Genomic DNA, 25,344 nt, shown 5'->3' with positions numbered 1-25,344 from the left:
CCACCCCAAAAACCCCTAACCCAACAACCTCACATGTGAGAGGCAACCTTGATGAAGAGGTACCCAGCACACATACTCAGACACAGAGTCCTCACTGCTCTCTCTCTCACTCTCTCTCTCTCTCTCTCTCTCTCTCTCTCTCACACACACACACACAAACATGTGCACATACACACACATGCAGACTCACACCCATGCATGCACACACTCGCACAAACCTCTGATGATCCTGAAGCTGGGGCCTGTCTGTAGAAGAGATGCATGGTCTGCATGTGTGATTGATTTTGTGTGTGTGTGTGTGTGTGTGTGTGTGTCCAACCATCTGTCCATCCCTCCCTCCCTCACAGGCCCACAGCACACAGTGAAAGTGAAAATTGAGAAAAGCAGAGGAGGGGGGAATGAAAGATTGGGAGCGAAAGATGGAAAGATGGAGAGATGGGGAAATGAGGGAGGATGGGACAGAGGGACAGAAGTATGAGCATAGAGACGGACGCACAATAAGAAGGAGGAGCAGAGAAGTAGAAAAAAACAGCTCACCTCACTACTTGACCAACATGATTTTTTACAAGCCGTCAGTTTGCTTGTGGTGGGACAGGCAGCGCTACACAGTGAAGTGGTGAGAGCTATTGAGGCTATAGCTAATCTGCGTGTTAGACGTGCACCTCATGGCACCAGTAGTTGCGTGAGACCAGCGTGTGGTGCAAACGGTGTCGGCGTGGGGCCAAAGATCAGGCCAACCTGAGGGGGCTGGACAGAGTGGTCAATCATTAGCCCCAGCAGTGAGATCTTCCCCTCTGCAGATAGCCATGGCGCTCCTCTGGGACGTCCTGCCCCTGGAATCTACCCCACAAATATTGCACCGTCAGCAGTTTCTTCAGAGGTTGGTCTCCGTGCGATAGCGGTGTGGGGCCAACTGGTGTATCAGCTGCAGGAATGTTGGGCGCTCTTAAGCAGTGTCAGACGTGCGGTGTCTGCGGATTGATTGTTTTAACCCCTCAGTGATTACATTTGTATTAGCGGCTCCTTGCAATCGGTCTTTTCCTGCGCTGCAAGTTTTCCTGCCGCAATTCTTAAGCCACAGTTGAAACATGGACGCGCCTACTAAACAAAGAAATGCTTCAGAAAATGAATAATTTTGATGGAAAACAGGCCCAACTGTGGCCTTTCTGCTGCCCTTGGCGAGATTGCAGATGAGGGTTGGGGGTGGGGGGGAGGGGGGGGGTATTTGGGGAGGATTATGTGGTGTTTGCTGCCAATAGGAATTGCAGACCTACTTAGCACAACCACCCCCCCCCCAGATGAATGTCACCCATAGGCGACTGCCTACTGTATGTTGCGATGCCTAGCACTGGCCCTGATGGGAAGTATGGAATTTCGGACACAAGCATCCATTTTATCACTGCAACTTTATTTCTGAGTGTCTGCCCACTGCACAAATACGCAGCTGATTGGTTAAAATATAAATTACCTTGATAATTAAACAGCATTGTCTCCCCAGAGGCCCAATTACAGTCCCCCCTATCTTGGGCAGGGTAAGGACGTTGTTGCCTTCAATATAAATAAAAGGTCATTTTAAATGTCAACAGAAAAAAAAAAAACGTTTTATTTGCCTTTTATGAATAATGTCGCTATTAAAAATTGATTATTCCGATTGCGCTGGGTTTTGTTGCTTGTTCCGTCCTAGCAATCATTGCCATTTTATCAGTGCACACCTGCGCTCTGTTCGCTAGTGATAACTGCCGCTGGGGAAGCGTCTCGATGCTGTTCTGTCCACGGCCTGGTGCTCTGTTGTGTTGTGTCAGGGTCCGTTCCTTTCTCTTTGGCTCTAAAGCTGAAAAGCGCGTCTCTGTCGGCAGGCCGCTCCTCTCGTGTTTTCCCTGGTCGAGGAATCGGAATTGCGCGTGGCCTGTGCTTATGTTCGGAGCTTTCCAGCAGCGTTCGCTGTGACGTGAACGTTCGAAGCAAAGAGGCTGCCAGAGGTTGAGTCAAAGAAAAGGCATTTGCGTTTGGGCTTCCAGGGTACAGTTCACACAGTAACACTTCTACACTCTGCACTCTAAATCATAGATTTTATTTAACCTTTTTTTTTTTTTAAAGGGAGAGGTACATTAGAAATATGTTGTTAAAAACAATAATCTGGTACATTGTGTCATAATATTTACTTCTATGGCTTGTCCCTATAAAGCAGTGGTAACCCACTCTGTTCCTGGAGATCTACCATCCTGAAGGTTTTAATTTCAACCCTAATTTGGCAGGCCTGATTCTACAGCAGATCTTAAGCTGTTATAAGGAGTGTGCGTTGTTTGGGTTGGAGTGAAAACCGACAGGAGAGTAGATCTCCAGGAACAGGGTTGCTTACCGCTGCTATGAAGGCTTTTAAAGTAAATTGTATAAAATTGTTAGTGGAAGTGTGGAATGGTTATTTGTAAATTGTTTACTCCTTAATGTTGTGTCACTGTCGGCCATTGAAACAGATTGCATTCTTTGTTGTTGCTTTCAGTTGTTTTTAACATCACCTGGCCTTTGGACCTTCAGTGATGCAACACCTTTCCCTTCCAATTCTGAGGAACTCCAGCTCTGCATTGCATAACTCAGGGAAAACCGACCAGCGCGTTGCAGCGGCGAAACACTTCCCCGGTCTACTTCCTGCCACACGCCAACTACCTCTTTTCAAGGAAATGCAGGTACACTGGCTCATTTGGGGCTGACCAAATCAGCAGTGGGGGGGGAGAATGAGGGGAGGATCATGTAACTCCAGAGGAGGAAATGGGGGGAGACGGCCAAGCTTTGTGATGTAGAAGTCCCAAAGCCTGTGAGGTTGACTGAAAGGCACAGCATGGCAGGATCAAGGAGACGGACAGACGGTTACTGCGGGCAGGATCAGCCTCCAGCGAGCTTTTCTACTCCACGGTGTCTCAGCACAGGAAGTGTCCCGGGCTCAGCAGGCCCCGTTCAAAGGGCCCGGTAATGACTTCCAGGCCCAGGAGAGCCGATACTCGGTGTGGCAGGAAGTGGGGTGGTACACTTCTGAGGTTGGATGGCCACGCCTATCGCCTGCCCGAGGAAGTGGCCTGAACCAGCCACAGCTCCCCTAAGCCGGTTGGGTCAGCGCCTCCAGCCCCTGTGGCATTGGTTTAAACTGCTCTCCCAGTGTGCCTATTGGTGGAATCTGATCATGTGATTCATATGGGAAGGGCTTCAGATGCCACTCTGAATGCTTAAGCTACCACCAGTCACAATGAAGAAGACATTATTTGAATTAATTTAAACCGTTTAGACAAAAGTTCTTGCAGATTACTGCCAAATTTGAAACTTATTTCACCAGTACATTATGGTTTTTCTGAAATTCTCTGGGACCTCAAAAGATGTTTTCAAATGTTGCCAGCATTTCAAGGGACTACTACTGCTCAGATCTGGCAGTCACTCATTCTGAAGATGTCCAATCACAGGGGTGGAAAGTCCAGGTTCAGAAAGTAAAAGTCCTCACCAGTATTTTGCTCCAATTACCTGGATTTGCTCATTTATGCAATTCCTCAGCCAGGAGGTAGCACTAATGAGTGAAATCAGCTGTCTGAGTTCATGGGTGGAAGAAACACATGGCAGGACTTTTAGTTTTCGACCCCAGGACTTTCCATTGCTGTCCAATCATGAACAGTGCGACCTAGTTTCCATGGACGCCGCACTGACTCCCCACGACTTCGCTGGCTTCTTTACCTGAGTAGGACTTCCTGCTCAGTGGCTTTAGAAGTGGGCTGCACTCAATCTTTGCTTGACTGCGTCAGAGCAGGTTGGTTTGCAAAATAAGTGATCAGATTTCTTCTATACTCAAAAGTCTACCATCCTCTCAACTGGTCAGTCACTAGCCACTTCCAAAAAAAAAAAAAGTTTCACTTTGGTACATTCATGGTATCAACAGCATTGGAAGCTGCTGCCATTGGTGGGAGGCACAGATATGTGGTAAAGAAACCTCTGGGTAGGTTCCAATTCAATTTAAATTCAGAAAACTAACAGAAATACAATCCTTGGATTAAAAAATGTCCATAATATTCACTAAGGAGTTTTAATAAATTCATTGAATTGCTGTTCAGTTCCAGAATTGACTGAATATTGACAAATAATCTGACTTTAGTTCTGGCTCTGAGTAAAATGCATATCCTCTGCTTTGCTTCTTCACTCTGGTACGTCTCTAATACAGTTTTGCCTTCGGTGGATGGGGTGCGCGTTGTATGTAAGATAGTTTCGCCGTCGGTGTTTCACTACATCAGAGAAAACCGCTGCTGAACTCAGGCGTGACGGCGCTTCATCGACAGGCAGTTTACGATCGGAGCGGCCACCCGAAACCCTGTCTCTCTCCCCGTCCTCTTTTAAACTACACCTGCAGAGCTCGGCGCGGCAAAAACGAGAAAGTAAAAACAAAAATACATTTAAAAAGCGGAGATTATTCATAATCACGAAAGAGAGATTTCGGTGACACTTTTAGTGGAAATCGGTCACAGCTGTGTGCTGTGGCTTAGCTGCAGTCCACCAGATTTCAGCTTGAGTTTAAAATTCTGACCAAGATTAATGATGTTAATGATTAAAAAAAATAAATAAAAATAGAATATGAAAAACAGCAGTTTAATTACAGTTGTTATATCCTATTTATTCCTGGCATATTTATAGAGGTCACCCTGGGTCTGAGGAGCCCCCACCCCTCCCCATACAAAAAAATAGTAGGCACTACCACTTTACTAGCTGCTGCTCAGCCTCTTAGCTGTGGTGAAATGATGGTGGGGGGGGGAGAAAGGGAGGAGGGGGGACAGGCTGTACGAGGACAGCAGGGGGTTTCCCACCTGCGTCTTCAGGTCCCACGCACAGCTGCACGGCTCATTTGCCTTAAGAGGTTCAAAAGTGTGTGACTGAGATAAAAAAAAAAAAACAGACCAGGAGCAGTCTTTAGAACCTCTTTCTGTGAATGGATCCATTTGCTGTACCAACAGTGTAAAGCCCTTATGACATTCTGTATCTGTGCAAATAGGCTTTTTTCTTGCAGTTTTTTCCCCTTTTTTCTGTTCCGTTTGGAATGCTTGGCTGTACGCGTGTGTCGGCGCACATGTAACTCCAACCACTGCTGTCGATTTGGGAGGGCGCAGACAAGCACGTGCCCTCCTGAAAAGCACGCCATGTCAGCTGATGCTTATGCATCAGACCCATCCAGGAGCTGGAGCTGTGCTGTCATAGGACGAGCCGCTCCAAGCAGCCATTGCCTTAAAACATTTTATTGTCCTGAACAAATTTTGCGAATCACAAAACTTTGAAAAGTCAGAATGCTCTTGCCACATTTCACTCAAAGATACTGGCAGTATCTCCTGATGCTTATCATTTAGCTATGAAAAAGCGTCTGTGGGCATATCTATACACTCAAGAAGTGCCTTAACAAGATAAGCCACCCAAAAACTCCATATAGCCTTCTCTGTTAAGACTGCGTACCACACACTGTCGGTATTGTGTTTCAGTGCTTCCTCTTCTTATCTTTGTGAGAGACTGTATGTTGTGGTTTTAGTGAGCTGTTTGCTGAACACTGATGTGCATTTCTTGCCAGTCCTTTGCTGTGAGTCTCTGAAGTACGACTGTTGGGAAGTTGGAAATATGTCTGAGTGAAAACTCGCCTCACCTCTTCAGGCTGCACCTCTCCCCATCCCTCCCTACCTCCCTGTAATCTCTAAATTGACTGTAAGATTAAGGTTGTAACTAGGTAGCTGTTTCTTAGTTGACTTAGTTAATGCACTCGTGTCTTAACTACTGCTTACATTTTTGCATAGACTGCGTTGTTGCTGTTCTCGTTTGTGTTAGTGTTAATCAGATTTACCTACAGGGTCCAAGTTAAACTATGTGGTTGTTCCCTGCACTTGGAACAGTACTTCTCTCTAGGGTTTTCGACACACTTGTTCCTGGTTATGGTTATACACTTTGTTGTACGTCGCTCTGGATAAGAGTGTCTGCCAAATGCCTGTAATGTAAAAAATGTAATGAAAAGAAACTGTGATCAATCAATCAATCACTCTGTTGGCTTGTCTGAGCACTATAGTTGTTCTTAGGCCTTAGTTTGAGAACAACATGACTCAATTTGGGTATAGATTTAGATTATAGCTGACTGAGTCTGAACCAAAAAGTTCACTTTTGAATTGTCTTTCAGAAAAAAGCACTATTCCTACCTGTATGATCTAGCAAAGTTCAATCCTAAGCTTGTAAGCCCTAGAGCTGAAATGCCACTGGTTTCAGAGGGATAGTTCACATTTTGGGCTTCTTAAAAAATAATATTTCAGTTTTAGCATATCCTCCAGTCATAAAATCTTTTGCTCAAAGAAACCTAGAAAAGCTTCTGTACGTTCAGGGCAGCGCTGGCCGGCATTGACAAGGCTTGCGAAGTCAACCCTCATATGTTGAGTCCGCTGTCAGACGGAGGATTTGCTTGACTAAAAGCCCTCATTACCTCCGTCTCTATTGCATTTGAATACGTTTGCACCGCTTCCCTTGAAGATTAGCATAGCGGCTCAGCTGCTCTATCCTGTATAACCAGAACCTAGAAATAGTTTTGTTCATTTTATTCTATTCTGTATTTTTAGCTTGAGATGCTGTTGACTAATTATATCATGCACTTGAGGCTGGAATTGTTGCATGAATGATGCTCTATAAATGAAGGTTTTTGTCAGGGGCATAGCTAGGAATTCTGCCCCCCCCCCCCTTTTTTTTATTAAAACAAATAGCTGTGGGTCCCCTCAAGCTGTGGGCCCCTAGAATCATCACGACCTTTCACCCAAATAGCGACGGTCCTGGTTATGATGATCCATCAAGACTTTGATCTTTTTTTCCCCCCCAATGTACAGTTTTGGAGTGTTTTAATTTTCCTTTTGCTTGTCTACCTTTTCTACCCTTTTCTACTCACGTGTCTAAAGTGAGCAACTGTTCATCGCAGTTCCAGTGGGTTTTCCGTGCTTCCTTTCCAGAGGAGGAATTCCGGATGTGCCACAGTCAAACAATTCCCCGATCTGCGCTTGCACTTTCCTGAATTCCGTTTATCCTGCAGTTGGGGCGGGACCGCTGTCTGGTGGTTATGGGGCGGGATGCCTGCATCTGAGCTCAAGCCGAACTGCGAGACCCACAGCAGGATCCACGCTGACAAGTTGCTGGTTCTCGGAACATTCCCGGAATGTTTGGAAAGTCAAGGTAAACATTCCCAGCACGTGCATTTGTCTGGCTCTATGGTTGACCCTGGAATGTTGTCTTTAAGTCACAAGGGACTTTGCTGAAACAGCTTTTGAACATTATTCAATAAAAAATTTAAAAATGTGAAAAAGTATGGATAGCCAATAATTTTTTATCAGAACTACTGGCAATGTAAATCAAACCTACCAATTATTTCAGAAGATTCTTAAAATGTATTTGACATGTGTCCTCCAGGATTTTTTTTCATGGTGAAATGATAACTGTCAGGGGATGTATACAACATGCTGAGACCATTTTTTTCCTGTAACCTTGCCAGAATTCGTTCAGAACAATAAAATGTTCTAAGACAGGGTTCTGTTGGGTGATAGCAGTATTCTCTTGGGTGGACGGGCCCCACGCTCCTGTCTGGAATCTGCTCCAGTTGGCCACTGCAGCTACAATTGGCTCCAGCATCACCTGGGGATGGAACGGTTTTATTCAGCTGTGATAAGAGCGTTTCATCACGGCACTGCAACTCCTGCAGGTTCACCTGCTGAACTGTGCATGTAGTGTCCTCCTCCGGCTCGTGTCTGTGTGAGTTCGGCTTGCCAACTGCCGTCCGCCAAGATGCGACGGCTGACACTGTGTGTTTTGGGGGATAGTGCATGTTTGTCTGGTTACGATGAGGTTACGATGACCGTTTGTAGTGTGAGTGTGACTTGGAATTACAAACTGGGGAGGAAATTTTATTTTGAAATAAAAATGTTCTGAGGCTGTTAAAGGGAAGGTTCTCATCTTAATATTCTCACAGCCAAACAGGGAATCGAAATGGAACCTTCCCCAATGTTCTTAAAATGTTGTTTTGGCTGGGACGCTTTTTCCACATTCTCTATTGTATGCATAAAGGTCACAGTAACTATGCTACTTTTATGAAAATTTTAGGGTAGGCCCTTGATCCCTTTATAATGATTATCATTTGCAGAATTCATGGCCTTAAGGTGATGGAGATCACTACTATATTCTTCCCTCAGTATTTAATCATTGTGTCCCATTCATTTCTTCCCTGGGTTAATTTTCTCACTGAGTAGCCAGTGTAATGAAATAGTATAGTTCAAGGCTGCTGGGTGGTTGATTCCGTTAAGGCACCACATGATCTTGGATGAAATCCAGACAGTGGCAGTAGCTCTGTAAGGCGATGCACAATTGATGTTTGCGTCACCCAGGGTATGGGAGGGTCACAGTTAGGTGTGTGTGTGCTTGTGTGTGTGTCTGTTTGTGTGTGTGCCCTGAGTCTTGTGATATTTACAGTTTTAAGGTTACAGTGACCTTAGAACTGCCACTGCTATATTTCTGGCTTACCTGCACCAGTAGTTTAAAGCATGTTTACATAACCAGGTTTACTTTGTGGAAGTGGAAGACTGGAAACATTTGTATTGCCTCTGTACAATATAACATACGTGGTGCTGTGCATGGGGGGATATTCCTCAAACAAACAACTACAAACATACTCTGCATTGCTACATTATACAGTATTAATGTACAATACATAAAATGCAAGGCCGAGCCCTACATTTCACTTTTTGAGGGTTTTCTCCCCACTGGGAGAGGGTTTGAGGGTTTTCTCCCCACTGGGAGATTTTTACCTTATGTACTTGCTATTTGGGAGTTCAGGCCTGGTGTTTGCTCTGTTTTCTCTTTTTGCTCTGTCTCTGTCTCTTGCCTTGCTACTCTGTAAAGTGTCTTTGTGACAGTTCTCTGTAAAAAGCACTATACAAATTGAATTGAATTGAATTGAATTAAATGGCACCACCTTTTTAGGGATTTGAATGCGGATTCAGGAGTCAATCAGGTTCCCTCTGAGGAATGTTTATTTTTTCTTGTCTGCCGAGCGTCTGTCGCGGAGAGTGATGTAGTGCTTCCTGCTCTCGCTGCAGAGGGAACCGCAGCAGGCAAGTTAACCATTGTCGGGACATAATGTTCTCCTGGATTACTGACACTGGGATTTTGAGAACAGTCTGGGCCCCTTTGATAAAGACTCGGTTTGTTCTCTTTGGGGGTAATTGACGAATATAGTACGTGAATCAAACAGAAATTATTACATATTTTGGCATCGTTCTTATTAAACTGTGGCAACTTATAAACTCAGGTGGGAAAAAAAGTTAAAATATGCTTTCAAGTGCCTCAGAAGGTGAAGGTTTATGGAACTAGTGCAGGCTGGGTTCTGAACACAGGTTTGTTTTCAATTGCCAGCTTTTTTGGAGTCCTTACACCAGGGTTAGGGTGGATTTTGTTTATCATGTTTCCTCAGTTTACCACTGTTTAGCTATCCTGTAGTACTGTTTGGCCTGTAGGATGTAAAATAGCCACCTGAGGTGCAGGAAAGCAAAGGCCTCTCTGGCGGTACAACCTCTTGAATTCAAAAATAACGTCATTGCTCTTGGCTAGGGGCGATTTCGCCTTTAGCTGTCTGGTAACATGTTTGTCTATGAAATCTTTGCCTGTGCAGTGTGTGCGTGAAGTGGTGAGTCAGATTGGCCAGAGAGTTTGTAGTCTGGGACTACTGGTCTTGCATTGGTTTTGGTGACCGTGAAGATACATAGTGTGTGCTTGCTTTTCCTTTTTAATTTTTTTCCTCTCATTTATTCTCCTGGGTATTGGACCTATCAGGTTACTGCTGTGTTATCCACACCCTGCACAAAGCCTCCAGCAACTAAAGTATGTGCACTCCCACAATGCACTGCAGGCAAAGCATGTACACTCCCACAATGCACTGCAGATAAAGCATGTGCACTCCCACAATGAATTGCAGCTTAAGCATGTACACTCCCACAATGCACTGCAGCTAAAGCATGTGCACTCCCACAATGCACTGCAGCTAAAACATGTGCACTCCCACAATGCATTGCAGCTAAAGCATGTACACTCCCACAATGAACTTGCCCATGGGCAGGTACACTGCATGGCACACAGTGCTACAGCACAGCTAAAGCTAGGTGGGGTGAGGCTTATCACTGACTGGTGATAACTGTTAGCCTTTAGGCACCTGGAGAATTCAAATGGAACAAAGCAAAGTTTGACCCTCTACTCTGGGCTCTTAGTCACTGGTTAGTGACACAACCAACCAGGACTGGAACCAGCTGTAGGGCCCCACCTGCAATCATAGTGAACAGCTTTACCAGTTTAGCCGCTCGGGGCCTGAAAAATGTGCTGTTAATATTATTTTCATACTTGCCTCCTCTCTCCCTTCTCCACTGTCATGCAATTTCAAACTGAAAGCTGCAGCACGTGCCTCTTGTGTGGTGTTGAATTGCCCCTCCTGTGATTGATTGTCACTAATGCGGTAGTTAAACGTGGAACACACCCACTGCTTATCTCATTACGTCGCATACTGTGGTTAAATCCAGGACAACAAATCCATTACACCCTTGGCTGAACATTCATTTAAAGGCACATTAATCCCCAAATAAACTTTCTGGCAATGTGAAATTCCTTTTGAGACAGAGACAAAGATTTCCAAGCCATTTAGTGACCATGAAATCTTGACAACGAATAGGATTAAAAAATGGAGCCCAATGAATTTCACATGATTTTAATTTACAGCGCGTATTTTATTTTGAATGCTCAAGCTAATAATTGATTTATTGTCCTTTTACCGCCTGGATTAAGATGCAGTAATGGGAACTTTACAAATGATAAATTGGCCCTGAAACAAGAAATCTCCAGATACACTAATTGGTGTGGAGGAAATCAATTTTTTTCAAGGCAATTGGTTTCATACTTCAATGAAAGGTTATGTCTGGGAATTTAGCTGCACAGCTAGCTTGAATTCTACTCCTTCATTTTATTTTAAGGTGTGATGCACAGAAACTATTTGCCCCTGATATTGGTCTGCACCTTACATTCATCCAATCACTTGTTTAAAACCTGTACTTTTGTCATAGAAGCATTGCCTGTCTGATATAACCTGGGAAAGGCAGGTATTAAGACTAAAACAGAGCTGTCAGTAATACACCCGAAAGGAAGTTCTGCTCGCATAAAGTTTAAATGGTAGAAAAAAATAAAAACATTTGTGAAATTTTATTTGGGAGAATTTTCCTTTATTGAAGTTTGATTCAACAATAAATCATCTTAAGTCATTTCCAGGGGCTGGTTTCCTTGAAGTTTGTATGCCAGTTGAATACAGTCTAGTTTTGGCCAGTATTTTCAATAACCCGTTCATTAGGTTAGACCTGAACTGTTATTGGAACCGTTTTCTTCAATTTCATAAGAAAACCGAATTCCTGCCACAATATTATATTTTTTCAATACTGGGAAATATTCTAAAGCAGAAGTGGACAGCTGATATCCGAAAGAAGATGAAAAGAGATGGGAACAAACATATTGTTTTTCACACACATTTTTGTAATTTCCTGTTTTCGGTGTTGTCATTGGCTATGTCATTCTGCAGATCACATGGTCATACCATAGACATTCTCGATCAGCTCACATTGCTCAACACTAAACAACACTAGCCGTTTAGATAATATAGTCAATGATGTTGTCTAAATCAGTGCTTCTCAGCCTTTTTGCCCCCAAGGCCCCCCGTGTCCATGGAAATATTCCAGGACCCCCCATCCCCCACAGGAGATGCGATAACCTCTCTGCCTGTCATCATCGCAACTCCATCTGTACACAGTCCAATGCAGTTAGTCAAGCTTATTCCAATTGACCCCATAAAAATTTGGCATATTTGTAATCCTCAAATATTTACAAAGCAAAAATCTTATTTTTCCCTTTCCCCATTCATAGCATACCATTCATATTCCCCATTCTGTAGAGTCTGACATCTACAGAAAGTAAAGAGGTCATAATTTATATACTATTAATTTCTTGCTTTGTATTATTTGTTTCAATAATGTTCTATCATCTCAGGGCCCCCCTGGCAGCTCCCTAGGGCCCCCTTTTAAATATTTTTCAATATGTATGTCTAATTTAAATCTGCAACAGTAAGTAATTTTTTATTTAAAAAAAAATCTCTGATCAATTTTTGAAAATGTTTTATATTGAGAGATCACACCTCCATCAGCCTAAGCAGGCTAATTTAAATGTCTCGTACATTCAAGTTAATAAAAAATATGTATTTTTAAACAGATCTAAAAATGACAGTACCACCTCGTGCCTCTGAAAAGTACTCCACATATGGCTGCTGATAAATGCCCCATATGAACCTGTGGCACTTTATGGCAGCATTGTCCTTAGCTGTACCCCATGTGTCAAGCAACAAAGAGCTACACTATTTAGTAGCATTTAGCAAATGACCCCTCACTCTTAAGTCTTTTCAGGGGTGCCCGATGGCAGGGGGAGAGAGTTTGAGAGCCAGATCTCCCTCCGAATATTGCTCTGCCAGCAACCCATCCAAAAAGCGGAGCCCTGTTTACATTGGCCTCTAATCCCCCCCCCCCCCCAGTTAAATTCCCCACTTCTGTCCGGGCAGATAAAACCCTCTACAACAGCAGACAAAACAACGACCGGCCACACTCTGTCTGCTGCTGTGCCCCCCTCCAACGCACTGTCTGAGCTGACTGTCTCAGTCTCATCTGCGCAGACGCTCTGTCTGCTCTGTTCTGCTCTGTCCGAGTCTCGTCTGCGCAGACGCACTGTCTGCTCTGTTCTGCCCTGTCCGAGTCCCATCTGCACAGACGCACTGTCTGCTCTGTTCTGCCTGTCCGAGTCTCGTCTGCACAGACGCAGCACCGTCTGCTCTGTTCTGCCTGTCCGAGTCTCGTCTGCACAGACGCACTGTCTGCTCTGTTCTGCCTGTGCGAGTCTCGTCTGCGCAGATGCTCCGTCCCCGCTGCTCTGCCCCCCACTCAAGGGCCAGGGCCCACAGCCGTCCACTGAGCCAAACATGCCTCCCTCCATCGCTAAATCACTGCTGGCAGCGCATCTTCCTCGCGCCTGTGAGTGTGAGATAAAGGCGTCGCCATGGTGAAGAGGCGGCCCAGGCTTTCCATCATAACACAATTACCTTCCGAACCGACATCTCTCTTGGAGATTACAGAAAAACAACAAGGTTAGCCTGCGTGGTGAGGTGGGGGGGGGAGCTCATGACATTTTCCCAAATATATTTGGACACCCCGGGACTATATTTATCAAATTATTTTTCTTTTCCAGCTCATTTGCCTTCATTTGACAATCAATATCCATATTTAAACATTGTACTTCATACGTGAATTTCCCCCCCATTTAAAACAACAAGTGATGGCTGTCTTTTTTCTTTCTTTTTCTTTTTTTTTTTGTCGAAAGCTTGCTGTGAGAGGAATTCTGGATGAAATTCCATCCCCGCAGCACATTCAGCCGGAGCACCGGGAGTATCCAGGCAGCCCAGTGCGAGGGCCAGGCTAATTGATTTGCGGTACTTTAATTGTGAAATAGTTTACCCTGGAGACAAGACGTCGGGCACAAAGGCCCAGAAACCGCAGGGGGGCCTGGGAAATCGTGTCAGGGTCTGGTGCCAGTGTTACTGTGTTAAAATTATTGCCGGCATTGTGCTGGCAGTCCAAGTGAATGACCTGCTGCTCAAATGAAGATAGGCCGGGATCTGAAAGTGCCTTAAAATAGGAGTGCTTTTCTAGGATCGGTGTTGTATTTGGGGCGGCAGTGTAGCATAATGGGTAAGGAACCAGTCTTGTAACCTAAAGGCCACAGGTTCAATTCCCGGGTAGGACACTGCTGTTGTACCCTTGAGCAAGGTGCTTAACGTAAATGCTATGTAAAATGGTGTGTAAATCGCTCCGGATTAGATCATCTCCAAAGTGCCTGTAATATGATGTATTTTAGCCCATAATGGATATGCTTTTGATATGAACAGGCGAAACCTGATCCAATATCAGCTCTCCTACTGTAAGATGCTCTATGCGTACGGACCCTGCCCTTTTACCCTGACGGTTAATACCTGTGTGCCTGTGATGGAAATATCCAAGCAGCTGCACAGTAAAATGTCTGGTGTTAAATCAACTCTAACAGAGTAACTGCCAGAGCTGAATTAGCACTGGACATTTTACTGTGTGTATATTATGGAATGTGAGTGTGTGTGTGTGTGTGTGTGAAAAGCTCTTCCAAAATGTATCAGTTTTAATTATGCAGTGAGAGTAGGGCTTTTCAGTATATTGGATTACATTACGTTGCGTCACATTGCTAATATTGAGGAGATGCTCTTATCCAGAATAACTTAAAATGGAAACACAAGCACCACATTTGAGGATTGAAACATAATGGAGAAAATCTGGAGGAAAAAATGCATTATAAATAAATGTTATAATGTTAACATTGTACATGTTTTTCTTTAGCAAGTCATTTTCTTGGTAAAAATTGCCAAAGAGAATTACGAAAATGTGATGCCTGATCATAGACTTTGATGGTTTTAATTCTAATACTGTATAGATGAACAGTCAGTCCATATACATGACTGAACACTTAAAACCATACTTTTGTCTTTAATTAATCATTCCATCTGTATTATGTAGGATAAGTGGATAGGTTTGCTGGCTAAAACATCAACCGTTTAAATGGCACACATTTAAAAAACTCAGAAATACAATACTGTTGAGGCAAGCAATTAAAGGGTCAATTCTTTATTTTCTAAATAATCTAGCATCTTGCTCTGCAGGAACTTTTGCATGATAATAAAATCAATATAATGGCCTGAGCCCTGTCTCACGAAGCAGAATTACAAAGTTTGATGGATAACTGATCTGATTAAAACCCGGAACCCTCCAAAATCTTGAACATGGACCGAAATTGAAAGTTACTGTTACTCAGTGCAGTTATCCTGTTCACTCAAATTCTGTCTCATGAAATACCCCCCAGGAAAATAGACCAAACATACCCTATGAAATATGCTTGAAAAACAGCACTTATAACAAATAGCTATTATTAGGCTTACATACAAGGCATTTTGGTCACTAGTAGATCACTGATAATGAATTTATGATTAAGTTCAATGATAAAGTCATGCCTCGAAGGCATAACTGCAGCCAGCTGGCTGTTGTGAAATTACTGAACAGGACCACAAGTGTCCAAATACACTGTAGGGGTAGTATGCAGTGCATATGTGGCTCAAAGGGTTCCATTTCTGTGCCTTTATTAATGCAATTCAAGCCTTGGAAATGTAGAATAGGAAGCAGTATAGCATAATTGTGTACAAATACAACTCAACGGCTATAACTAACATGATAATAATAAGAAGAAGAAGAAGAAGAAGAAAAAAGAATAAGAAGAAAAGCTTTTGTCACTTGCTTTATAACTTTTTTTTTTAATCCACACATTCTGTATGTGATGTAGCTAAGGAGACGTAATACTTCAAAAAATCCTCCTGTTGAGATTTTCTTTTCTGGGCACATGGCTATTGTAGTTTTTTCCCGCGCAGCTCTTTCGTTCCTACGGATACTAACTAGGGTGATAATAGAACTACAAATCCCGAGAAAGCGCAAACTGTGTCGTGTCTCCTTCAGCGGCTGACTGAAAAGCCGGTGACATGGTTGGTTACATTCTATTGATTGATTACATTCTGGCCAATTAGAAGTGCTCAAGATTAGTCGTATCTGGCCCAAGGGCCGGCTTTTTGCCAGCTCACAGAAAGTGCCACGACTCCACAGACCGCTGCTACTCAGAGGTACTGGAAACAGGAGCCCGGGGAGAGATATTTTGTGTCGGAGAAAAGGAAGAAGAAAAAAAAAGTAGTGGCTTGAAAGCACAGATCGTTCTGTATTCCAGTTATTGAAGCAGTCTACAAATACTGCAAACTATTAATACGGTGAGAGTAAATTGTTATTTTGAACTTGCTGGTTTGTCTAGAACGGTGACTTTTGTCTCAGATATGCAGTTATGAATAGAATTTTTATTGTATCTTGATGCTGGTTGCCTGGCAAGCTAGCGAGCTGGATAAATGAATTAAATGCAACTTGGAAAAAAGTCACAACTAATTTTTCCGATGCAGGTCAACAACTTTTAAGAATGTATTTGTTTTTTTATCAATTTTTGACAGGTTTTATCCTACAGACAGGGGTATCGGCGTAAATAAAACTAACTAATCAAACAGACAGCTAAGTTGCTGACTTACCTAGTTGGCTAACTTCAAAGCCTGCAAACAAGTTATAAGGAATTGTGACGAGGCTTACGATAGGTTTGCTGGTTGATAAGCCTTCTGCCTAGCTCGTCAGTGTGAAATTAGATAAGCAGTTGACAAACCAGAAATATAAATGCAGTTGTTGTCCTTGCAGATGTTCTTTGAAGTCATTTCTCTGTTTTTTTACATAAGGTATTTGTTTAAAAAAATCTTTTTAATTAGGATATCTGATAGGCTGCCTTCAAGCACTCGCTTAAATCCGAGCGTGATATGCTTGCGAAGTGATGCACTTTGATTTTCGAAGTTTAACTTTTAAACATTTGTATACCTGTTTAAACAGTAGACGGTCTACCGTAGTTTTTTCTCTCGCTAACATTATCTGTGTTTATGCACAATTTCTTAGATATACGGCATTTGGCATTTTATACTAATTTTTGTTGCTGGAATTTACCTGAAAGAAAAAAGAATGCACGCTTGTGTGATTCGGGAATGACTACGTGTTCTGCTACTGCGGCGGTGATTGATTCGTATTAAAGGGCCGTTGTTTTGCCTGTTGAACATCGGACCAAAGTATTTCATTAGTGACAAATCTGTTCCACACTCTGGACCTGAGAGATTCTTATATTTTTGGTTTACATTTTTCGCATTTCATAAGTTTTCAAGTTGTAACCGTGCTAAAAATTTTATTGAAATGTGAAGGATTTTTTGTTTTTTGTTTTTATTGCGTAATGAGAAGTTCTTTCATTTCTAATGCGTTCTCTGTGATTGCTCAATTCAAACTTTGGCTGCTTTTGACATGCAGCCTACCGTTGGATGTTTACTGTATGACGACCCCTCGACCTGACGCTGATATTGTCACGTTTACATATTTGCATAAGCAAGAAGCTCAACTTATTATTTTGTATCCACGTGAAATTTCCCCCATTACCATGCAACCATCTGAATGCATTAGAATTTTTGAACATGTGTTACGAACTCACTGCACATTTAACCATTGCTGCACATGGTTAACATTTCCTCCCTCTTGGTAGTTGGGGTACTCTTGGTACCAGCTGGGGTGCTTTTGTTAAATATAAAATGAAGTGTTGAGTGTATAATTTGATTACAGGTTATTGTGAGGAGGCTGTGAATGCACTTATATTTTGTGACATGTTGTTAAAATGATGCCATACAGACACTCACTGTACATTTATTACATAAGATGTGTGTGTGTGTGTGTGTGTGCGTGTGTGTGTGTGTGGGGGGGGGGGGGTCCAGATTAAAGGTTCTTCTTGCCCTCCCAGTAAAATCAGCTCTGTTGCTCCTCTGTTGGAAAACTTTGGCAGTCTCCAAATTTTATAATGAGTTTATAATAACTGTTGGGTGGTTTGATTCCTGATGCTCTGCAGAACTGCAGCCTTTGTGTGTGTGCTGGTGGAGGTAGAGAATGCTAAGGGAGGACAACCTAGCAAAAAAAAAAGTTTTTTTATTTAAAAAAAAAAAAACAAACTTCTTTTAAGGTGTGATAATGGATAACATACCAAATGTACTGCTAGCTTTCTTTTTTGTTCTGGCACAATTTTCTTTTTCTTTTTCTGCTGTGCACAGTCGCGTTCTATGGTAAAATCTGTCAGATGTGGCTGTAAGGGTAGACGTACAGCGTCTCACTCCTTGGGAACAACATGTGCTTTTTCTCTTCGGTGTAAGGCTGTAATTGCCCGTTACCCTCTGCAGAGGCTTTAAAAAGTGTGAATCTGGTTTGGTGGGGATCCAGCTTTGATCCAGGCTGTTCTACTGTGTTCCAGTGTAGAGTTTGGAGTGGGGGGGGAGGGGGGGTCGTAGTCGCACCCTCACCTGAGGCCCACCTCCAAAACCCGTGCCTGCACACCAGCCCCCGCCCCACCCTCCCCTCCCCTCTACTCCCGTGCAGGGGAACAGCGGCCGCTTTTCGTGGAATCCCTCAGGAATTCCACAGCCGGGAAAGGGTGGGGGGGTGGTGGGGGTGGAGGGGGTGGAGGGGGTGGAGTGCCGGAGCGTGGACACGCAGGGAGTAAACGCAGCAGAGGATCGCACATGTCCCACGTAAGGGGGGGGGGGCGCACCGTTTGCGACGCAGACGCGCAGCGCGGAGGAGGCGACGCTCGCCGAGGGGGCGGGGCCTCGGCGCGGACATTGCGTAACGCGGCGTTCTCCAACGGGCGAAAGCGGCCGCGGTTTCTTCGTGAAAGGAGCTTTTCTTCGGAGGCGGCGTGGGGAGGCCTGGGCCGCCCGTGCTGCTCGCGCACACACATCTGGATTTCCTTAGGAGGTGCGAGCGGCTGGGTAGCGCCGCACCGCGCAGCACAGCGGGGCCACGGGGCCACAGGGCTGTTTGCTTTTCACATCGCTGCTAACCAAGCGGCTCGGAGGCTCCTCCGGCCTGCCCTCCTGTTTGCCCTCCTCACTGCTCCGCTCTTTTGTCCTGTTGTGGGGGGACTTGGGAGGCGCTGGGACTCCGGTCCCTGTACCAGGGTTTGGCCTCCGGGCCCTTTGCTTTGCCTTACCCAAATGTAGAAGTTTTCATCGGTCGTGTGTTTGAATGTAGGCGGAGGGAATCCCTTATTCTTTGGGTGTTTTTTTTGTGTTTTTTTTTGTAACCAGGAAGTTTAATTAGGCCTGTGTGTTTAGCACTTTGAACCATGTGGAACCCTTCCCTTTTGATAAGAGGTTGTAATAATAAAGGGATTATGTCCGTGTTGTCAAATGCTACAGTGATTCAAAGCTGACTGTAGATTGATCATTGAATGTGGGGTGGGTTTCATTAGATGGTGAGAATGCAGTGTGCGTGCGTGCGTGCGTGCGCTCATACAAGCCTGCGGGTCGCGGAGGGAATTTGCATGACTGAGTTTGAATGTGCAGACAGAAATGCGTGTTCTCTGCTGAATTGGAGTCTTTATTGATCAAGGGTTTTTGTCTCAATCTCCATTCTTAGAAGAAGCCTTGAAGGAGGACTCCATTACAGTGTTGAGTTTTTATTAGGATTTTTGGAACCTTTTAACTGTGTTTAGTCTTTAAAGTATTTTGATTAAAGTTTTTTTTTCTCTCTCTCTCTCCAGGCATGGATATCTACGACCCCCAGACTCTAGGCATTGTGGTGTTCGGTGGCTTCATGGTGATCTCGGCCATCGGGATCGCCCTGGTCTCCACCTTCTCCATGAAGGAGACGTCGTACGAGGAGGCGCTGGCCAAGCAGCGCAAGGCCCTGGGCAAGATGCCAGCCCCGCCGCCCCGCGCCGAGAAGAAGAAGAAGGAGAAGCCATCGGAGAAGAAGAGCCGGAACAAGAAAAAGGAGGACAAGCCTAACGGGAAGCTTCCGGAACCTGCGCCCGCACCCGTGCCAGAGTCAGAACCCGTGCCCGACGCCAGCGAGGCGGTCAGCGACTCCGACCCCGAGCCCATCCCTGAGCCCATCCCAGAGCCCCCCGTCACCGTGGTGACCGCCGCTGCCCCCCGCCCCCTGGCCACGGAGGCCCCGCCCGCCCCCTCCCCCAAGGACAAGAAGAAGAAGGAGAAGAAGGTGGCCAAAGTGGAGCCTGCCCCCACCCAGGCCGCCGCCCCCGCCCCCGCCCCCGCTGCTGCCAAACCCGCCCCCGTGCTGGAGGCCGTTACCAAGGAGGTTCCCGTCATGGCGGTGCCGCCGGTGGGAGCCCCCGCCCCTGCCCCCGCTCCGGTTAAGGTGGAGGAGCCCAAGGCTGAAACCCCCTCGAAGAAGAAGGCGGCCTCTAAAAAGAAGGCGGAGCCAGGTGAGGGACAGGTCACTCTGCGGTGGTATTCGCTCTTAGCCTAGGGTCGGCCCCAGCGTATCCATGCATCTCCATTGTTACTCGGCAGTTAATTGGCCAATTAGAGCAGTTTTATTACACAGTTAATTCACCGCACCCCGTTTCCTGGGCCAGAGTTGCTGATTTTATGGTGGAAAACAAAAACCGGCCTGGTCTACGACTCTCTGTGGGTGCCGGGTTTTCAAAGAGCTTGTGGAGGAAGTGTATGCAAATACAGGGACGTGCCTAGCTTTGAATTCAGCGAGCTTAATATGTGATGTCAAACACGAGGGCGGTGAGGTTTCTACCGATGCCTCTGAAATCTGCAGCAGGCGTCTCAGAGACGCAGTTAGATGGGCAGGGGATACACCATGTGTTAATCATCTCAGAGACGCAGTTAGATGGGCAGGGGATACACCGCGTGTTAATCATCTCAGAGACGCAGTTAGATGGGCAGGGGATTCACCATGTGTTAATCATCTCAGAGATGCAGTTAGATGGGCAGGGGATACACCATGTGTTAATCATCTCAGAGACGCAGTTAGATGGGCAGGGGATACACCATGTGTTAATCATCTCAGAGACGCAGTTAGATGGGCAGGGGACACACCATGTGTTAATCATCTCAGAGACGCAGTTAGATGGGCAGGGGACACACCATGTGTTAATCATCTCAGAGACGCAGTTAGATGGGCAGGGGAACACCATGTGTTAATCATCTCAGAGATGCAGTTAGATGGGCAGGGGATTCACCATGTGTTAATCATCTCAGAGACGCAGTTAGATGGGCAGGGGATTCACCACGTGTTAATCATCTCAGAGATGCAGTTAGATGGGCAGGGGATACACATGTGTAATCATCTCAGAGCGCAGTTAGATGGCAGGATTCACCATGTGTTAATCATCTCAGAGATGCAGTTAGATGGGCAGGGGATACACCCCGTGTTAATCATCTCAGAGATGCAGTTAGATGGGTGTGTTAATCACAGCACTACAGTGGCCATCCTGCATTGTTCTAAATTGGTTGTGTAAGCCTGTATTTTGTTGGCCGACGGAGGGCGTGATGGTGAGTGGGGCCCGGTCCGGTTCTCCCTCGTCACCCCCGCTCAGCGCTCTCCGCTCCTGCCGTGCAGCGGCTGCCGCCGCCGGCGGAGAGAAAATGGCCGCGGTCTCCTCGCAAGCGTGACGAACGGACGCGTTACGCGGCTGCTGGGAGGAGGCTCATACCGCCATGCCGCTGGCGTCCAGCGCAGTGATGCGCTCCACGCCGTGGTATGGAATGTTGGCGGTTGGCCGTGCCCCGCCCACCGACGGCGCGGCTTCAGCTGGCGAGGTTGCCCTCGTCTGGCTTCCCGAGCCTGACTGCGCCGCCCCTCCCATGTGACTGCTCCGTAGCTCAGCTGGGGCACTGCAGGGGGAAAAGAACCGGCAGCTGGTAGCATGTGTGTTTTTGGAGAGCATGTGCTCATCTGCGCTCGCTTTGATTGGTGGAACAGAAGGGCATTTGCAGCGATGAGAAAATACATTTGGGCATTCCAGGTTTTTTGGAATGATTTTGAATTCCAAATTCCTGGAAATACATTTGGGCACTACATATTCGGGTGAGGGGAAGTGGGAATTTGGGAAATTGTGACTAAAAGTAGTTTTTCTTTTTATAAAACGGATGGCTCATAATATACAGTTGATAGAATCACCCATTGGTGGGGTTGTGGTTGCCTTAGTCTGGAACCTGTGGGGTGGGTTAATTTTGCAGAAGCTTTCTATAAGACTGGGGGTCTAATTTACCAAGTTGTTTAGCATGTGCAAAACCTTTTAGCACATGCAAAACTAATAACACAACCAAAAAAAAAAATCATTAGTCATGTTACTGGTTTTGTGTGGGCTGAAAGGCTTTGCATGTGCTAAAGGTCTTAGTAAATCAGGCCAGAAGAAGACAAGTGGGTATGTTAACCACTATTTCTGTTTGGTTTTTCCACCTGTCGCTCTTGCCCCAGCCCCGCACTGTGAGAAGAGATTGTTCAAAGCGTGTTAATTATTTAAAGAGTTGACTGGGCGCTGTCTCGGGAGCTTGACTGCGTGGGGATTCCGTACGCAGGCCAGCTGAGCTGTTTGCCTGAGAGCTCTTGGCTAGCGTTTGGGCTCGGTAGAAGCCGTTAGGACACGGGGAGATTAGCATCATTTCCACCGGACCCACGGCGTGCGTGCTAGCCTTGCGTTTGAACATCTCCCGCTGTAAGGAGCCGCGGCGGGGTTCAGGAAGCGCTATGTTTCCCGTAATGGCCGTGGCCCACGTTAGTCAAAGCAGCAGGTCTGCTCTCTCGGCGTTGGCGTTTTTCTCTGTTGCAGTGCCTGTTGGACCCCCCCCCACCCCCCGGCCCTGTCATTTCGCTCCAGCCCTGTACAGTTAGAGCCCGAGCCCGGCGACCGCTGGCACGGCCCTCCTCTCCGGTTCCGGAGGCTTCCGCCAGATGCCCGTTTGGCGCGGCGGCGCTTCTGGAGGGCAGCGTTGTGTAACTGCGGGGAGACCGAGCGCTCCCGCTTGGCGGAGCGATCGCGCTGTCTGAAGGGGCTACGGCAGAGAGGAGGCTGAGTGGAGCAGGCAGGCAGAGACACATGTAGGAATGTGTGCTCAGCAGCAGCGGCAGCAGCGGTAGCAACGCATTCACCTCACTCCATTAGCCTAGCCTCACACTTAAGGCTCACAACCATGCTATGAGCCTGACCAGGCCGCTCATAACCTTACAGTACTATTAACCTGACCAGGCTGCTCATAACCTTACTGCACTATTAACCTGACCAGGCTGCTCATAACCTTACTGTAATATGAGACTGACCAGGCTGCTCATAACCTTACTGTAATATGAGACTGACCAGGCTGCTCATAACCTTACAGCACTATGAGCCTGACCAGGCTGCTCATAACCTTACAGCACTATGAGCCTGACCAGGCTGCTCATAACTTACTGCTATGAGCCTGACAGATGCTCATAACCTTCACACTACTGACCAGGCTGCTCATAACCTTACAGCACTATGAGCCTGACCAGGCGCTCATAACCTTACAGTACTGTTAACCTACCAGTGCCATACCTTACTGCACTATGAGCCTGACCAGACTGCTCATAACCTTACTGTAATATGAGACTGACCAGGCTGCTCATAACCTTACAGCACTATGAGCCTGACCAGGCTGCTCATAACCTTACAGTACTATGAGCCTGACCAAGTTGTACATAACCATAAGACAAATGTTCAGTAACTACTTCTGACAAATTATCATGGTCTTATGTAAGTGGGGCTCCCATTGGAAGTGATTTTTCAAGCCAACTCAACCGCTGACCTGTGACATAATGTCCCCCCCCCCCCACCCAGAAAAAAAGAAACTCTCTTTCAAGATGCTCGAGAGGGTGACGGGGCATGGAGAATACATTCAGCCTAATCCCTGGCTGGCATTGTACTGGTATTTATTATCCAATTATTTAATTACTGATTTTCATATGTCCCTCAACATATTGCACAGTATTATGTAATGATTTAGGGAAACGTTCCCCACAAATCTTTTTTTTTTAATTTGACAAAAGGGTTTTAAATGCTTTTACATTTCACCAATGTGGATGTTAAGTATCGTGCAACATAATGTTGTGTTGTGGACTGGGCATTACTGGGTATGTCTTGTAGTGCCTAAGTATAACATCGAAAGGAGGAATTCTTTGACTTGTGACATGAAGTCCACATTCCTGAGCTCTTCAGCTTTCTGTTTTAAATAGCCCTGCACATAAGGATATAATTACAAGCCGTCCTGGCTTTTTTCAGGCCCATTTTGAGGTCTGCTGAGGCCTCACCGCCGTTCTTTAGCAGAAGGGGAGTCGGCCTTAATTGGTGACAGAATCTCAGAGATTCCCCCCCCCCCGGAAAGCGACAGGATCTTTCTCCCCAGAATATGACGAAATATTAGCGTTTTCTTCCCAGGAGCATTAATGTATCCCGGAATTTAGCATTTAATTTAGCATTTCTCTCCCCGGAATATGACGGAATCTTTGCATTTTTTCTGCCCGGAATGTGTAGGGATCTTAGCGTTTTCCTCTTCGGAATGTGAAGAGACCTCAGCGTTTTCCTCCCTGGAATGTATACGGAATCGTAGCATTTTCCTCCCTGGAATGTATACGGAATCGCAGCGTTTTCCTCCCCGGAATGCCTTTTCCCCGGCGCACGCTGTGCTCCTGAGGGGCCTTCTCTTGCTCCGTTCGCTGCCCTCTGGATATTTCGTTCCGTTCTGGGTCGCGTGCAGTAATGGCCTGGAAAAATAATGGCCGCTCTGTTGGTGCGTACAGTATAACGGTTTCACAGCACGGCGGCCAATATGTTTCCAAGAGTCATTTTATGAGTGCCCCCCTCCCCCCACTCACCGTTTGGTTTATTATATTTGTACCTTCCAAACACCAGGAAGGCGTCAGAATTAGTCTTTATCCTCCACCCACAGTGTTTACTGGAGGGGACTTTTATTTTCCTAATTTCAAACTCCTTGCACTGCTAGTCATAATGAATCATTATCATAGCGGAGATCTCTGCGCGTTCGCACACGCTTAAAACGAGAGCCATATTAGGACATGACTCTTTAAAGGGCCATTCTGTTAGCTTAGTCCATAAAAGCACCAAATGTGATTGTTTTCTGAGCTGTGTGATGTAAAAGCGGAATCTCATTGTTACCCCAAGCCCTATCATATAAGCAGAAAGACAGATGGACACGGAGACAGACTGGTAGAGGCACTCGCTTCTAAAATGGGGAGACTGTGTATAAAAACGTCTGTAATTCCTAAACCAGATATGGCTGCAAATATGTGCAGAGCTTACTGTCTGCATTTCAACCTCATAATCATGGTTTCATTTCAAATCCAGTGTACTGGAGTACAGGAGCTAAATCAACAGAAATTATGTTACTGATCAAATCCTTATGGATAGTCCATCACTCCCATTAGATTGGCATTAGTAGTGTGGTAAGGCTCTGGTGTTAGTGTGGCAGGGCTGTGGTGTTAGTGTGGCAGGATTCTGGTGTTAGTGTGGCAGGGCTGTGGTGTTAGTGTGGCAGGGCTGTGGTGTTAGTGTGGCAGGATTCTGGTGTTAGTGTGGCAGGGCTGTGGTGTTAGTGTGGCAGGGCTCTGGTGTTAGTGTGGCAGGGCTCTGGTGTTAGTGTGGCAGGATTCTGGTGTTAGTGTGGCAGGACTCTGGTGTTAGTGTGGCAGGGCTGTGGTGTTAGTGTGGCAGGGCTGTGGTGTT

At 45.7% G+C, this 25,344-nt stretch overlaps 1 protein-coding gene across 15 annotated transcripts in view; it reads left to right on the top strand.

Annotated features, from left to right (window-relative positions):
- rrbp1a (ribosome binding protein 1a) overlaps window positions 1-25,344 on the top strand; it is a 60,375-nt gene that overhangs the window by 6,567 nt on the left and 28,464 nt on the right. For 12 of the 15 annotated variants that reach the window (XM_064318037.1, XM_064318028.1, XM_064318040.1 and 9 more), the window contains 2 exons: window positions 7,067-7,206; window positions 19,366-20,052. In XM_064318037.1, coding sequence (XP_064174107.1) covers window positions 7,104-7,206; window positions 19,366-20,052 — 790 coding nt within the window. In that variant the 5' untranslated portion in view covers window positions 7,067-7,103. Of the gene's footprint in view, window positions 1-2,500; window positions 2,685-7,066; window positions 7,207-15,787; window positions 15,980-19,365; window positions 20,053-25,344 lie in introns of those variants that run through there. The other 3 variants (XM_064318035.1, XM_064318036.1, XM_064318039.1) reach the window with 2 other exon arrangements.

This window comes from Anguilla rostrata, chromosome 18, assembly GCF_018555375.3.
Source record: "Anguilla rostrata isolate EN2019 chromosome 18, ASM1855537v3, whole genome shotgun sequence".
NCBI lineage: Eukaryota > Metazoa > Chordata > Actinopteri > Anguilliformes > Anguillidae > Anguilla > Anguilla rostrata.
This window is presented reverse-complemented; position numbering and strand designations above follow the sequence as displayed.